The 12,467-nt window shown below is 57.7% G+C and overlaps 2 protein-coding genes across 3 annotated transcripts; one reads left to right on the top strand and one right to left on the bottom strand.

Moving 5' to 3' along the window:
• Nucleotides 1-239: 239 nt before the first annotated feature.
• On the top strand, nucleotides 240-4,598 carry DOK4 (docking protein 4). The gene is made up of 8 exons (XM_050311331.1): nucleotides 240-494; nucleotides 1,372-1,479; nucleotides 1,691-1,805; nucleotides 1,903-2,022; nucleotides 2,118-2,307; nucleotides 2,618-2,756; nucleotides 2,847-2,970; nucleotides 3,066-4,598. The coding sequence occupies exons 1-8, from the start codon at nucleotides 429-431 to the stop codon at nucleotides 3,191-3,193; spliced, it is 990 nt and encodes a 329-aa protein (XP_050167288.1). The 5' UTR covers nucleotides 240-428; the 3' UTR covers nucleotides 3,194-4,598.
• POLR2C (RNA polymerase II subunit C) lies at nucleotides 4,370-12,443 on the bottom strand. 2 transcript variants are annotated; one of them, XM_050311335.1, is made up of 10 exons: nucleotides 12,244-12,443; nucleotides 11,984-12,033; nucleotides 11,688-11,756; nucleotides 11,465-11,517; nucleotides 11,216-11,344; nucleotides 10,545-10,596; nucleotides 10,170-10,338; nucleotides 6,689-6,763; nucleotides 5,868-6,039; nucleotides 4,370-4,505 (listed from the first exon to the last, which is right to left on the bottom strand). In XM_050311335.1, the coding sequence occupies exons 1-9, from the start codon at nucleotides 12,327-12,329 to the stop codon at nucleotides 5,895-5,897; spliced, it is 828 nt and encodes a 275-aa protein (XP_050167292.1). In that variant the 5' UTR covers nucleotides 12,330-12,443; the 3' UTR covers nucleotides 4,370-4,505; nucleotides 5,868-5,894. The 2 variants fall into 2 exon arrangements, with proteins under 2 accessions (XP_050167292.1, XP_050167291.1); XM_050311334.1 differs by lacking the exon at nucleotides 4,370-4,505 and having other exon boundaries at nucleotides 5,515-6,039.
• Nucleotides 12,444-12,467: the final 24 nt, after the last annotated feature.

Here is a 12,467-nt window from a genome sequence, read left to right on the forward strand (position 1 = left end):
GAAGGAAGGAGGGGCAGTGCGGGAGGTGATGGAGACCTGCGGGCGAGGTGCGGTGTGGGTGTCCCCTGGGACACATGTTGGAGCTGGTGCCAGGCCCGTGTGTCGGCCTGGCTCCACCGTGCTGGCAGGGGTTAACACCGGACTGTTCCACTCGGATGGTTCAGGCAGCGAAGGGAGGAGGAAGAGGAGGAGGAGGAGTAGGACAGGAAGGAGGAGGAGGAGGAGGAGGGGGAGGAGGAAGATGTCACCCGTCGATCTGTCATTTCTCTTTTCCAGCCGGGATGGGGGACACTGCTAGCACCGAGCTGGGCCGGTGGTGAGACAGGTGGGGTACGGAGGAAGAGGATGGAGAGGGGGAGGCAAAGGTGAAGGCAGCCCCGCTCCCCCCTCCCAAAAAAAAATATCCCCCACCCCATCGAGCCATCGCCATGGCGACGAATTTTAACGACATCATCAAGCAGGGCTATGTGAGGATGAAGAGCAAGAAGCTGGGGGTGAGTGGGGGTTTTGGAGAATGGGGGTCGTGGTGGGGGACACCCGTGGATTTGGGGTGCTGGTTTCCACGCGAGGTGATGAGGCCGGGTCCCTCTTGTGGGTCCCTCTTGTGGCATCCTGTGTCCCTGGTTTTGGGTTGAACAAGCAGCATTTTGGGAGCTGTGGTGGCGGGGGAGTAAAGGGGGGCAGGGACAGGCCACTTGTTGGTACCCAGATCATCCAGCAGCCCCAGGGGTCCGGATCCTGCAACCGGCCAGATCCTGCACAGAGTGGCACCCCATTCACCTGCCCCAAGTCACAGAGGATTTGGGGACGTCTGTGAGCCGTCCCCGGCCCCCGTGCCTCAGTTTCCCTCCGCACACAGTTTGGCATCGGGGATGCCCCACCCCGGAAGGCTGGGGGGGGAGGGCTGCTGGGTGCAAATGAGGGTGGTGTTGAATTGCAGCACCCACAGGTGGGGGTCAGGGGGTTCTGTCGCCTGCCTCCATCGCTGGGAGCCGGCAGCAGCGAGCATGCTGGGTAATTTCATGCTAATTAGGGAGAACAAAGAGGGAGCGGGCTCGAGGCGGGGGGGGGACACATGCCTGTGGACGATGGCCCCACCACCCCCTGAGGCAGGGGCTGCGGGAGAGGGACGGGGAGATGCCAGGACAGGGGTCCCCTTGGGAGCTTTGTCTGTGTTCATTAATTTAGCTCTGTAATTAGCACTGGCCGGGGGGTGGGGGCGGATGATGGCAACCCCTGGTTATCCCCATCCCCAGCATCTCCTCCTGTCCCCAGGCCCAGCAGGGTCAGCAGAAGCAGGCATGGGTCCTGGGGATGGGAATATGGGGGGGGGGAGGGCAGATGGGGACCCCCACTCTCTGTGTCCGGCAGATCTACCGGCGCTGCTGGCTGGTCTTCAGGAAATCCTCCAGCAAAGGGCCCCAGCGCCTGGAGAAGTACCCGGATGAGAAGTCTGCATGCCTGCGTGGGTGCCCCAAGGTGAGGGGGTGCACTGCAGGGGTGCTCCCCACTGCTGGGGGAGCCCCGTGACAGAGCATGTCCCTCCTTGCCTCAGCTTGCTGGGTGGCTGGTGCCCCATGTGCTCCAGTGGGATGCAGCTGGGTCTGGGTGCAGGGGTTGACAGGGTCTGGGAGCACAGCAGGGGTGTGGGTGAAGCCCTCAGTGTCCCCCCCCTCCACCTCCCCTGCAGGTCACTGAGATCAGCAATGTCAAGTGCATCACCCGGCTGCCCAAGGAGACCAAGAGACAGGCCGTGGCCATCGTTTTCACCGACGACTCCGCCCGGACCTTCACCTGCGACTCAGGTACAGGGGCAGAGCCCAGGAGAGCCAGGCTGGGTGTGCTGGGTGAGGCACCCTGGCTCGGCCAGGGTCGCCCAGGGGCTGCCGTGGTGCCTTGCAGAGCTGGAGGCGGAGGAGTGGTACAAGACGCTGTCAGTGGAGTGCCTGGGCGCCCGCCTGAACGACATCAGCCTGGGGGAGCCCGACCTGCTGGCGCCCGGCGTGCAGTGCGAGCAGACGGGTGAGCGTGGCGGCGGGGTGCCCGCCCGGGGCTCCACCTAGCCGCGCTGCACCCCCCGCAGATTAGTTTATTTTCTGGTTTTTTTTTTTTTCCAGACCGGTTTAACGTGTTCCTCCTCCCCTGCCCCAACCTGGACGTTTACGGCGAGTGCAAGCTGCAGATCACCCACGAAAACATCTACCTCTGGGACACGCACAACCCCCGGGTGAAGCTGGTCTCCTGGCCCCTCTGCTCCCTGCGCCGCTATGGCCGCGACGCCACCCGCTTCACCTTCGAGGCCGGGCGGTGAGATGTCACCCTTGCCTGGACGGGGATCAATGCTGGGTGCCTTCATCCAGCTGGGTGCTCCAGGAGATGGCACTGCTGCCATCACCACAGAGCAGGCCCGAGGCTGGGGGGATGGCCACGGCCCACATAGGGTGCCCCAAGGCGGGGGGCATTTGGAGCTGGTTCTGGTCCCAGCTCAACAGCGTGAAGGGACACAAGGACAGCTCTAATAGCATGGGAAGCTGAGCCAGCTGCCACCTGGGGTGGGTTTTGTTTGTCACCCCTGGACTTGAGGACCCCAGTGACATCCCATGCCCCGTCCCTGCAGGATGTGCGACGCAGGGGAAGGTCTCTACACCTTCCAGACGCAGGAGGGTGAGCAGATCTACCAGCGCGTGCACAGCGCCACGTTGGCCATCGCTGAGCAGCACAAGAGGGTCCTGCTGGAGATGGAGAAGAACGTCAGGGTGAGCTTCAGCCCACCCCGTGGGGGGAGCGCAGCAGGGGGAGACTCAGGGGGCCCTGTGTCACCCTTCTCCCCCTCTCATCCACTGCAGCTGCTGAACAAAGGCACTGAGCACTTCTCCTACCCGTGCACCCCCACCACCATGCTGCCCCGCAGCGCCTACTGGCACCACATCACTGGCTCCCAGAACATGGCTGAGTCCTCCAGCTATGCCGGTGAGTGTCCCCACTCCCCTGCCAAGGAGCTGCTGCTCCTCCAGCCCCCAGGGCTTTCCCCACTGGGTGAGCCCCACCCTCTGCTTTGTCCCCAGGGGAGGCGTATGCGGGCGCCCAGGCCAGCTCGGACACCGACCTCCTCAACAGGTTCATCTTGCTGAAGCCAAAGTCCTCCAAAAGCGACAAGCCTGAGAGCAGGGAGCCCACATCATCATCCCCGTGAGCTGGAGGGCGGGGGGACTGTGGCAAGGGTCCCCTTTTTCCTCCCCAGGGGGTGGCAAGGAAGGCAGGCAGCCACCCCTCAGAATCCCCAGGAGACCTTGGCACCTCCATGCCACGACCTTGGGGAGCAGGCGCTGGCTCGGGCCCTGGCGTCAGTGGAGGTGACGGCTGGATCAGCCCTGACTGATTTCAAATATATATTGAATATCTGTATTGTAAGAGACACTTCCTTCTCACACGAATGCAAACATGGTGGCTGCCGAAGAGCCCTCGGGCAGATGCTCAGAGGTTTTTGACTCTTGGGGATCCTGCTGGGAGGTGAAGAGAGGTGGGGGGGGAGTGTCAAGAAGTTTGGATTGTTTTCTTTAAGGCAGAAAGGCTGGAGCATCACCCTGCCACGGGCATGGAGCAGCGCTGGAGGATGCAGCTGTGCCAGGCTGATGGTGTGAGGTCCCACCCCCCACCCCCGTGAAGAGTGGGGTGCTCCTGGGGACACCCTGCCACCCCTGAGCTGATTTTTGCACTTCAAGCTATTTAAACTCGCTGTAGAATTGAGATGTCTCAGGAGAAACTGGTTTTCCTTCCAGGGGGGTTGGATGGGTGAGCGGCCGGGCAAGGCCGAGCTCCCTGGCTTCCCCCACCCCAGCACCCTTCATTCCTCCACCCGCAGCCGTGTGCCCCCGCTGTGCCCCTGGTTTATCTGCTGGTGGGTAACCCGGGACTGGTTTTGGCCAGTAGCATCTGTCTCTCAAGGGGCAGCTTTGTGGATATAGGAAGTCCCAGGGCAGAGGAGCCCATGCCAGTGGGGGGAAGAGCTGCATTCCTCTGTGCATTCCCACAGCCCTCACTCCCCTCTCACCCACCGGGTACCAGCCCTTGCCCGGGCGGGGGGCGAACTGGGCTTTATGTGCTAAACTCAAAAGCAATTGATTTTTTTCTAGTTCTATTTATTGACCTCCTTTAGAAGGGCTATCTTTTTATTGCCGTGCAAACCTTGGTGTTTCTTTGGAGTCTTCTTTCCGTCTGGGTCGGATGGTTGGTGGTTTTCTTTCTGCCCTTTAAAGCTCCAGGTCCATGTGTTGGGCACGGGGAGTGTTGTGATGTGGGAACCTGTGGTCTGTAAATACTGTGTCTTGGGTTGGTGTAGCTTGTGGCTGAGGCTGGGGGAATGTTGGGACAGAGAAGGGCCACTCCCTGCAGCGTGGCCGAGCACGGAGGGGTTTATCAGACCCCAGCATCGCCCAGCAGCACGTCCTCGTCCTCCCCTGGGTGAGAGGTGCAACTTGCTCTCTTTTCCCAGCTACACACCTCATCTGGAAAAGATTTAACATTTGTTACCAAAAATGTTTGGGTTTTCTGTTTTTTAAGGAGTTGCTCAATGAATAAACAACCCTTATGCACATCCACCCTTCCTGTTTGTCTGTTCCATCCAAGCGCGCTCGGGAAGCGCGAGTGGGAGTAGCGCCTGCCAGGGAGAAAAATGCTGATGGGGGGAGATTTCCTGAGGCTCCTGGCAGCAAGCTTGGCTCAGAGCTTTGTTCTGCCTCCAGCCATGGCCAGGACACTTCAAGTGAAGCCCTAAAACCGCTGGGATAGGGAGAAGGGTGGAACGAGTTGCCACTCTCCATCGAGCAACCCTGAGTGAAACAGGATGCCAGCACTCCATTGTTATCCCTTGCCTCCAGCCACCCGAAGCTGCCAGGGCAGCGGTGGCTTCAAGTCCCCAGGTGAAGGAGTTTCAAGCCACGTCATCTTCCAGCTCTCCCAGAGTTGTGCCAGGTAAGTTATCCATGCCACGACTGCCTGGCAGCGCTGGCCTCACAGTGAGACAGCCATGCCAGCCACGCAGTGCTCCCTCCAGGAACAGGCAAGGACATGGAGGCAGCAGCCTGACTGCAGCTGCTTGTCCCTGGAGGGGAAGGCAGTGCTGACACAAACTGCACACTGGAAGGTGTCATCCAGGGTCATTCCTGACAGACCCAGCTCCTCACAGAAAGGTTATACCCATACAGGGCGCTGTGTATAACTCCAAAGGAGTCTGTAAGTACAGCTCTGCCCGCCTGACCCAGCTGGGCTCCCCTGCAGTGCTGCCTTCTGCAGCATCTTGCCCACCCCAGCCTCAAACATCTGCTTGGAACGCCGGGCTGCCTGCAGGAGGGGTGCCGCTCTCCTCGGGAGATAATGTCACGAGCAGCAATCAGCATCGGCGAGCAGTGCTCCCTCCAAAGCACAGCTCATTAAGTTAATGCCTATTGGAGAGAAGTAAATGATGTGACATCTCCTCCTGCAGCCCCGGCCGAGCTTTCAGGGATGACAGAAAAATGTGGGGGTAAGGCTTTATTCAGCACGGTGAGGAACAGACACGTAAATAAGGTAGGGTTGTGTAACCAAGGGACATCTTCCCAATCGTAAACACCACACGGCCAGAACCCAAAACCAGAACCAAAACTCTGGGATCAGCTGAAGACAAAGCCTTTCCTAGTGAAGATGCTCACCGATTAATTCCCTTCCCGTTTCACCCTACACAACAAAATGGCTTTCCCTGGAAGGCAAGGTCAGGGAAGCGTCACCAACCAGCAGAGCTGGGCCAGGAAAGGCAGAGGGAGATGGGGAGGTAACAGCCTCTCCCCAGATCAGGGCCAGGCAGAGGCAAGGACCTGCTCCCTCCCTCACACCTCAGCGCTCTCTTGCAAGGGGCCCCCTCAGTTAATGGTGAGGACGTCGCTCTGAATCTCGTGGCTCAGCTGGGTCTGGAGGTCGCTCAGTTTCTTCTTCAGGCCGGACAGTGCGGACAGGACGATGGTCTCCGGGCGCAGAGAACCACAGGACTCCACATTGTAATAGAACCTGAGGTTACAAATCAAGGGGTTAAGTCACCACCTGCCCTGCACGGAGGTGCAAGCCCAGCAGTGCAGGCACAGAGCAGTTCCAGCCCATCCCTACCCGCCGCAGGGAGACCTGCCAGAATTCCAACCATCAGCATCGTTCACCTCCCAACCAGGCAACAGCCAGCACTGTCCCTCTACAACTGTCACACCAACACAACTTCACAGGCCACAAGAGCACCTCTGGGATTGATTTCTGCTCGGCACCATGACCTGGGAGCCAGCACGGAGCCCCATGCCAGGGAGTAAGGCTGGCCAAGCCACTTCTGCAGGGTAAATAACACCAGCAGTCAGAGCACGACACACACACAGGTGAATAAATACCCTAAGCCACTTTCCCCCTGCAGGCCTCACACTTCACCAAGTGTGCACCACCCTAGCTGGCAACACGAACTCAGGAGAGCTGTCTATTATCTTCCAGAGGGAAAAACCCGCCAGATCTGGGCATATCACCAGTTAACTCCAATTCTGCCTTGCTTTTCAGCGAACATCAGCTCCCTGGGCTGGCAACTTCAGCACAAAGTAGACATTTTTGTATTAATAAGAGAGGATGAGATGCACCCAACCAGCCACCCCACCTTGCAGCTGTGGCAGTGCATTCAGCTCCCTACCTCTCTGGCTTCCCGTTGGGATCATAGGGAGCCTGAGCATCCTCATCGTCGATCTCCGAGTACTCACTCTTGGGCCTGGAATCAGAGAGCAGGACAGGTTAGCACAGAGCCCCTGCTCTGGCCTGGCCTCACAGAGCCCAGGCACTCAGTTTGGCCCCAGAGAGCGAGCAGGGAGCTCATGCCCAGCACACAACACGGTGTTCATCACATAACAAGTCCCAGAAAAAAAGCTCAGTCCCACATTGCCCTTCCTGGCTCCTCTTTAATGCCACAGAGTCACCCAGATCAGCCCTGCTCGGCCCAAACTCAGCAAGCCCTGTGCAGGGAGCACTGTGGCTCCATCCACACACACTGGCACAATCTGGTAGGTGCTCACAGTTGAAGGGACGTCAATGCCTGAAGGGACTGTGTTTATGGAGCCTTGATGCTTTTACGGAGTAATGGACCTTGTGTTATCTTCTCTTTCCACTTTCCACTAGGCCAGGAAAGCACCAGAGCACCCCAGAGCTCAAGTCTGTGGAGCACAGCTGAGGTGGGAAAGTACGGTTGGCTTGGACTCAGCAGGAAAGAACCTCCTGTACCTCAAACACCATCTGCATCAGTGACCTCCATCCTCATGTCCTGCATCTCCACTCCTCTACTAAAATCACTGCAATACCCACGCATCAGTTAGGCAAACACATCATTCTACCCACTGCACCCACTTTGGTTTATAGAGCACCATACCAGAGAGACTCTGTGGGAGCACTTAATCTGGGTAAGAAAACCCAAAGCCTTGAGCTGTCTGAAAAGCCAGCACAGAAAATCCTGTGCCCACCAAGGTCTCCTGCTGACCTTCCTCTGCCCCAGCAATGCCCAGAAATGCTGATCCCAGCACCCTGTCATCAGCTGCCTGAAATAAAACTGCATTTCTCAAACCAAACCCTCTGCCTGGACAAACCACTGAGAGAGATAAAAGTGTTAATGGAGCTGGGACTTCTCATGACTTGCAGAAGAACCACTCATGGCTGAAACAGTGTAGAGGTTACCACCACCACGGCAGCTGCTTGGAAAGTCCAGCTGCATGCCAGTGCTCTGCCAACAGCCTCAAAAAGCAATTACCATGAAAAACTAAACCAAAAATCATAGCTAGCCTTGGACAGCAGAAGCCTTTGGCTCTGTATTGTCTTCACAGCAAGGTCAGATGAACTTGGAAAGACAGATGTATCATCAGGGAACTGGCAGCTACAACGCCAATCTTCCTTTCAGATTTTTCCAACTTTTTACATACATTTTGTCAAGAACTTTCTCAGAAACTGTTTCCAGGTGCCCTGGCTGTTGTATACCACACCAGATTCCTAAAGATGCAGCTGACCCTGCCACCAAACAAAAGAATCCCCACTAGCAGCTGCCTTGGGCCACCCCGCCAGGGAAGAGCCACATTGCTGAGGTGCACGTGGTACACGTGCTCAGCTGGGGCTATTCTCTGTGACACCAACATTTCCCAAAGCCCCTGCCCTCCAAAAGTCACACTGTGACATTCCCCATCCAAAAAGGCAGCAAAGCCAGTGATCCCTCAGCCTGCCTGGCACCCCATTGTCCCACTCAAAGCAGCCTTCCAAATCTGTCACTTCATCAGTGTCGCAGACTTACGAGCCAGCACTGCAGAAATTAAACTGAGGAATTTTTACAGCACCAAAACCAAGCTTAAAATGATTTCAAATCCCCATTTGAAATTCCACATCCATTCTTGTTTCTCGAGCATGCTGATCTACCACTCAGACAACCAACTAAATTTGGGGGCAATTTATCTGCCATAAATAATTTGGAAACTTCAAAGCTGACCGGTTCCACCCCCCAAACTGCTGGTGACAAAGCACATCGACTGTTGTGACATGGTCCTGACCACAAGATTGCCCAGCAGCACCCTCAGTCGTGGTCAACCAGCCTCTCATGGACCTTCCCCCTGACAGCCTGGTCTGCAGCTGGCAGTTTTTAAGTGCAGCTTCAGTCTGTGCATGCAGATCATCAACGCTGAGGAAAATGCCCATTTCCAGAATTCCAGCATTACCAGCCAGCCTGGTTCTTACTGCTCCGCCCTGACGAGGTGCTGAAGGAGCCAAACGCCCGGCACGTCCCTTTCCACCCAGACTGACTGAACTGGGCCCACGAATGCGCCCCACAGAGCCCATCAAAGCCAAGCAGGGCTTTCTCCTTCCACCCATAAAACAGCGGCTGGGATGGCTGGTATGGATTCACCTGCAACTCCACCCGTGGTGACAAAAGGCTTCTCAAGCCTCCCAAGTGCAAACTGAGCAGCAGAGGATCTCCCTGACAGCTCCAGAGCAGGAAGCTGCTGGCAGTCAGCTGAGGTGTGAAATCAGGGCTGAACTGCACCTCTGGGAAGCTTGTTCAGGGACAGCTACTTTAGCAAGGGACAGTGTAAGGTCATGCCCTGTGATGGGTTCGAACAGCAGGCTCAAGGCAGAGAGTGAGGAGGTACAACAGCCCCACTATCTGCCTGCTACTGCTTGCAGGGTCAAATGTGGCAGCACAGGGTCTGGCAGTCAGAGGAGGAAAACCCACAGAGCCCCTTCTGCTGCTCAGCCTCCCCTCGAGCTGCAGCTCTGCTCAGGGTTTATTCCCCCTTGCTCAACCCCGGCTTCTGCTGTCCCTGCACCAAATCCTGCTGCTGTACCGAGGTCTTCCTGACCTTGGGCTGCTGCCCTGCTCTTGTGGCAGCATATCCACCACCCCCTCTAGTCCCTGCTCTCAGCCCAAAGCACCAGGTTCCTCACTACACTGTTGGCTCCAGCATGCTCAACAAGAGGTGGTCACTGGGATGCAGAGCCAGGAGCAGCTCAGGTACCTACTCATGGAAAAGGGATGCTAGATGAAGTGCTCCCCCAGGGCAAAGCAGGGCAGCAGCTTTCCAAAAGCAAAATAGTGTCACTTTTAGATGAGAAGCAGCATGCTACTGATGCAGAATGGTATGTCAGAGGAGAAGAAAGGGCAAAACCCTGCTTCCAGGTCCCAGGCTCCAGGAGTGAGATGTATGGGTAGAATCAGAGTCGTATTGGGCTTCCTCATACAAACAGGGCTGCAGAATCTGTATTGCAACCCAACCTTGCCACTCTTTGCTCTCACAGCAACCTCTGCCACTTCACATGGATCTGTTCCTCCCTCAGCCCTTACCCTCCTGACCTGCACACCACTTGCACAGGGGAGAAAAAAAATCATCAAGAAGGGTTGGAAAAGAGCACTAAAGCAAGGCAAATCAGCAGTGATGGCACACGAGGGAGGGTAAGAGGTGACCACAAACCAGTCCACCTTGTATGCAGCTGAGAACAGGCGGCTGGCCAGTGCAGGAGCAGAGTCAGTGCGAGGGGGAATGATACGCTCACCACCGCTTACTGACCCCAATCATCCCCAGGGCCGAAATGGAAGTCGCTGCCTGCCGGAAAACCTTTCCCAGTGCCTCCAGACAGACAGGGGGACGTACCACTCCTCCGGTTTGGGGTACACCGTGTGCCTCAGCGCGTTGTCTGGGTCGTACTCGAAGGCCACGCCCGCCGTGGGGTTCCACTTGGCGTGCTCCTTCCCGAAGCCCTTCTTGGCGTAGGCTCGCAGCCGGAGCTCCTGGCCCTTCCGCAGCTTCACGATGAGGATGTCTGCAAAGCCACACACTCCCGTCAGCCTGCAGGAGGAGGCTGCAGGGGGGAAATCAGCCTGCAGGATTTGAAGGCTCTGAAGTGTCAGGTTTACAGCTGCCCTATGGTTACACAGCTAGTAAAGGAAAAACGAGTTCAAAGAACCACCCCCCCAAAAAAAGTTAATTTCCTCCTCCAGCTCTCATTCCCAGTGACCTGCCACTCACCATCCTGCTCCACATAGTCATTGGGGTCGTTGTCTCTGCTCCGAGATGTCACCTGCAGCAGCAGAGCGAAATCAAGAAAATTAATGACAAAATCAGCTTTTCTCTCCACATCAGATACCAGCTGTCTACAAAAGTTAGAGAAGGTGGAGAACTCCTCTAGAGTGACTTACAGCAACAAACCCAGCCCACCCTATTTAATGGAATTTGGGGCAATTCAGGCAGCTGCAGCCAGGTATGTGATGTGCCCCCAGTGACCTGCTCATCTCCTGAGCTGCTCTCCCCAGGATGGAGTGTATTCCAGCAGAGCCCAGCGCATCTGCTCGGTTCCCAAAGTCACTCCCAGTGGCACAGCAGCAGGAGACAGGCACACCACACACACTTGGGGCGTTCAAGGTGAGATGAAGGGGCATCACTAAAGCCTCCCAAGAGTTTGGGATGAGGCCAAACTGCTTTGGATGCCATGAGACAGCAAGGACAACACTGCAAAGACGAGGAGGGTGCTGGCACTGCTACTGCAGGTGTTCCTGCTTTGCTCTCCCGCTGCGGTTCAGGTGGAGCTTCAGGCGACGTGAAACGTTCTCCAAGGGCCTTGCTGTGTCCACGTTCCACGTGTGTGCCACCCTGGCCCCAGCAGGGATGTAGAGAGGGACGAGCAGAGGGGTGGCACTGACCGGAATGACCCGGGGGTTGTTGGAGATGAGGTCGCGGGACGTGACGTGGCGCGTCTGGTCCTCGTTGCAGCGAACGTCCAGGGTGAACTCCACGGAGCACTCGGGGCAGAACTCGTCACACGTGCAGTCCTGGGACACACACACACAGATTGAGACCTTTATGCAAGACACGGTCAGCGCTTCCCAATGGGATCAGACACAACCACCACCAACCAAGACAAGCCCCCCACGACATTTCGCTTGACTCACTCTGGAATATTGCATCTTATCCACAATGTCGTCGCTGGTGAGAGGGATGAGGCCTGTGGGAAGAAGGAAATCAGGGGAATCTCTGAGTGAGACCACAAGAGCCCCTGACTTTCCTGCCAAGACAGGCAGAGGAAGAGCAGCCTCCTGGTAAAGGTGTTTCAGCATCTTTGGGCTGATTTCACCCCCAATCCACTCTCATCTGTCCCCCGTGCCCAGCACTCACCCAGCCTGTGTGCAATGAACTCATCGTGGAGCACGGAGGAGTTGGCGTCTATCTGGACCCAGTCGATGGCTGCAGGGAGGAGAAAGCCACGAACTGAGAAACACTGACGTGGGGAAAAGTCACAGAGTTTGTGAGGGCACAAGAAACATCGCAGAGACACACTGAGACAGCACACGCAGCACACAGGACTGGCTGAGCACGGGTGAGGAGAACTGAAAGCAGCCGGGGGTTGCGGGAGAACACGGGGAAGCGCTGGGAGCCACCGGGAGAGCAGCCCGGGGCACCACGGGCCGTACCGATGGTGGGGACTTCCGCGATGAACACCCTCCGAATGGAATTTGCCACCCTGAGGGAGGGAAACACGCGTGCTTAGGCACGAGGGGCCCGTGGAGCAGTCGGCGGGGGCCGCTGCGGGGCTTGGCCTCGGGTACGCCGCCCGGCCGTGCCCCGCGGCCGGGACTCGACCCCACGGGGGCACGCCGGGCCCGTGGAGCCTCCCCCGGGGGCTCCCGCGGCCGCTGCACCGCCGGGCCCGCCCGCCCGGCCCGCTGCTCACGCCAGGTCCGTGTTCTCGATGATGAACTTGACGTTCTCGTCCGTCAGCTCGGTGATGCGCACGGTGGGCTGGTTGGCGTACGGCATGGCCGCCCGCTCCGGGCCCCGGCCCCGATCCCAATCCCGATCCCGATCCCGATCCCGATCCCGATCCCGATCCTGATCCCAACCCCGCTCCCGCCCGGTCCGTCCCCGCCCCGCTCCCCCCCGGCCCCGGTGCTCCCG

The sequence above is a fragment of the Myiozetetes cayanensis genome, unplaced genomic scaffold, assembly GCF_022539395.1.
Source record: "Myiozetetes cayanensis isolate MyiCay16 unplaced genomic scaffold, myiCay2020 scf16, whole genome shotgun sequence".
Lineage (NCBI taxonomy): Eukaryota > Metazoa > Chordata > Aves > Passeriformes > Tyrannidae > Myiozetetes > Myiozetetes cayanensis.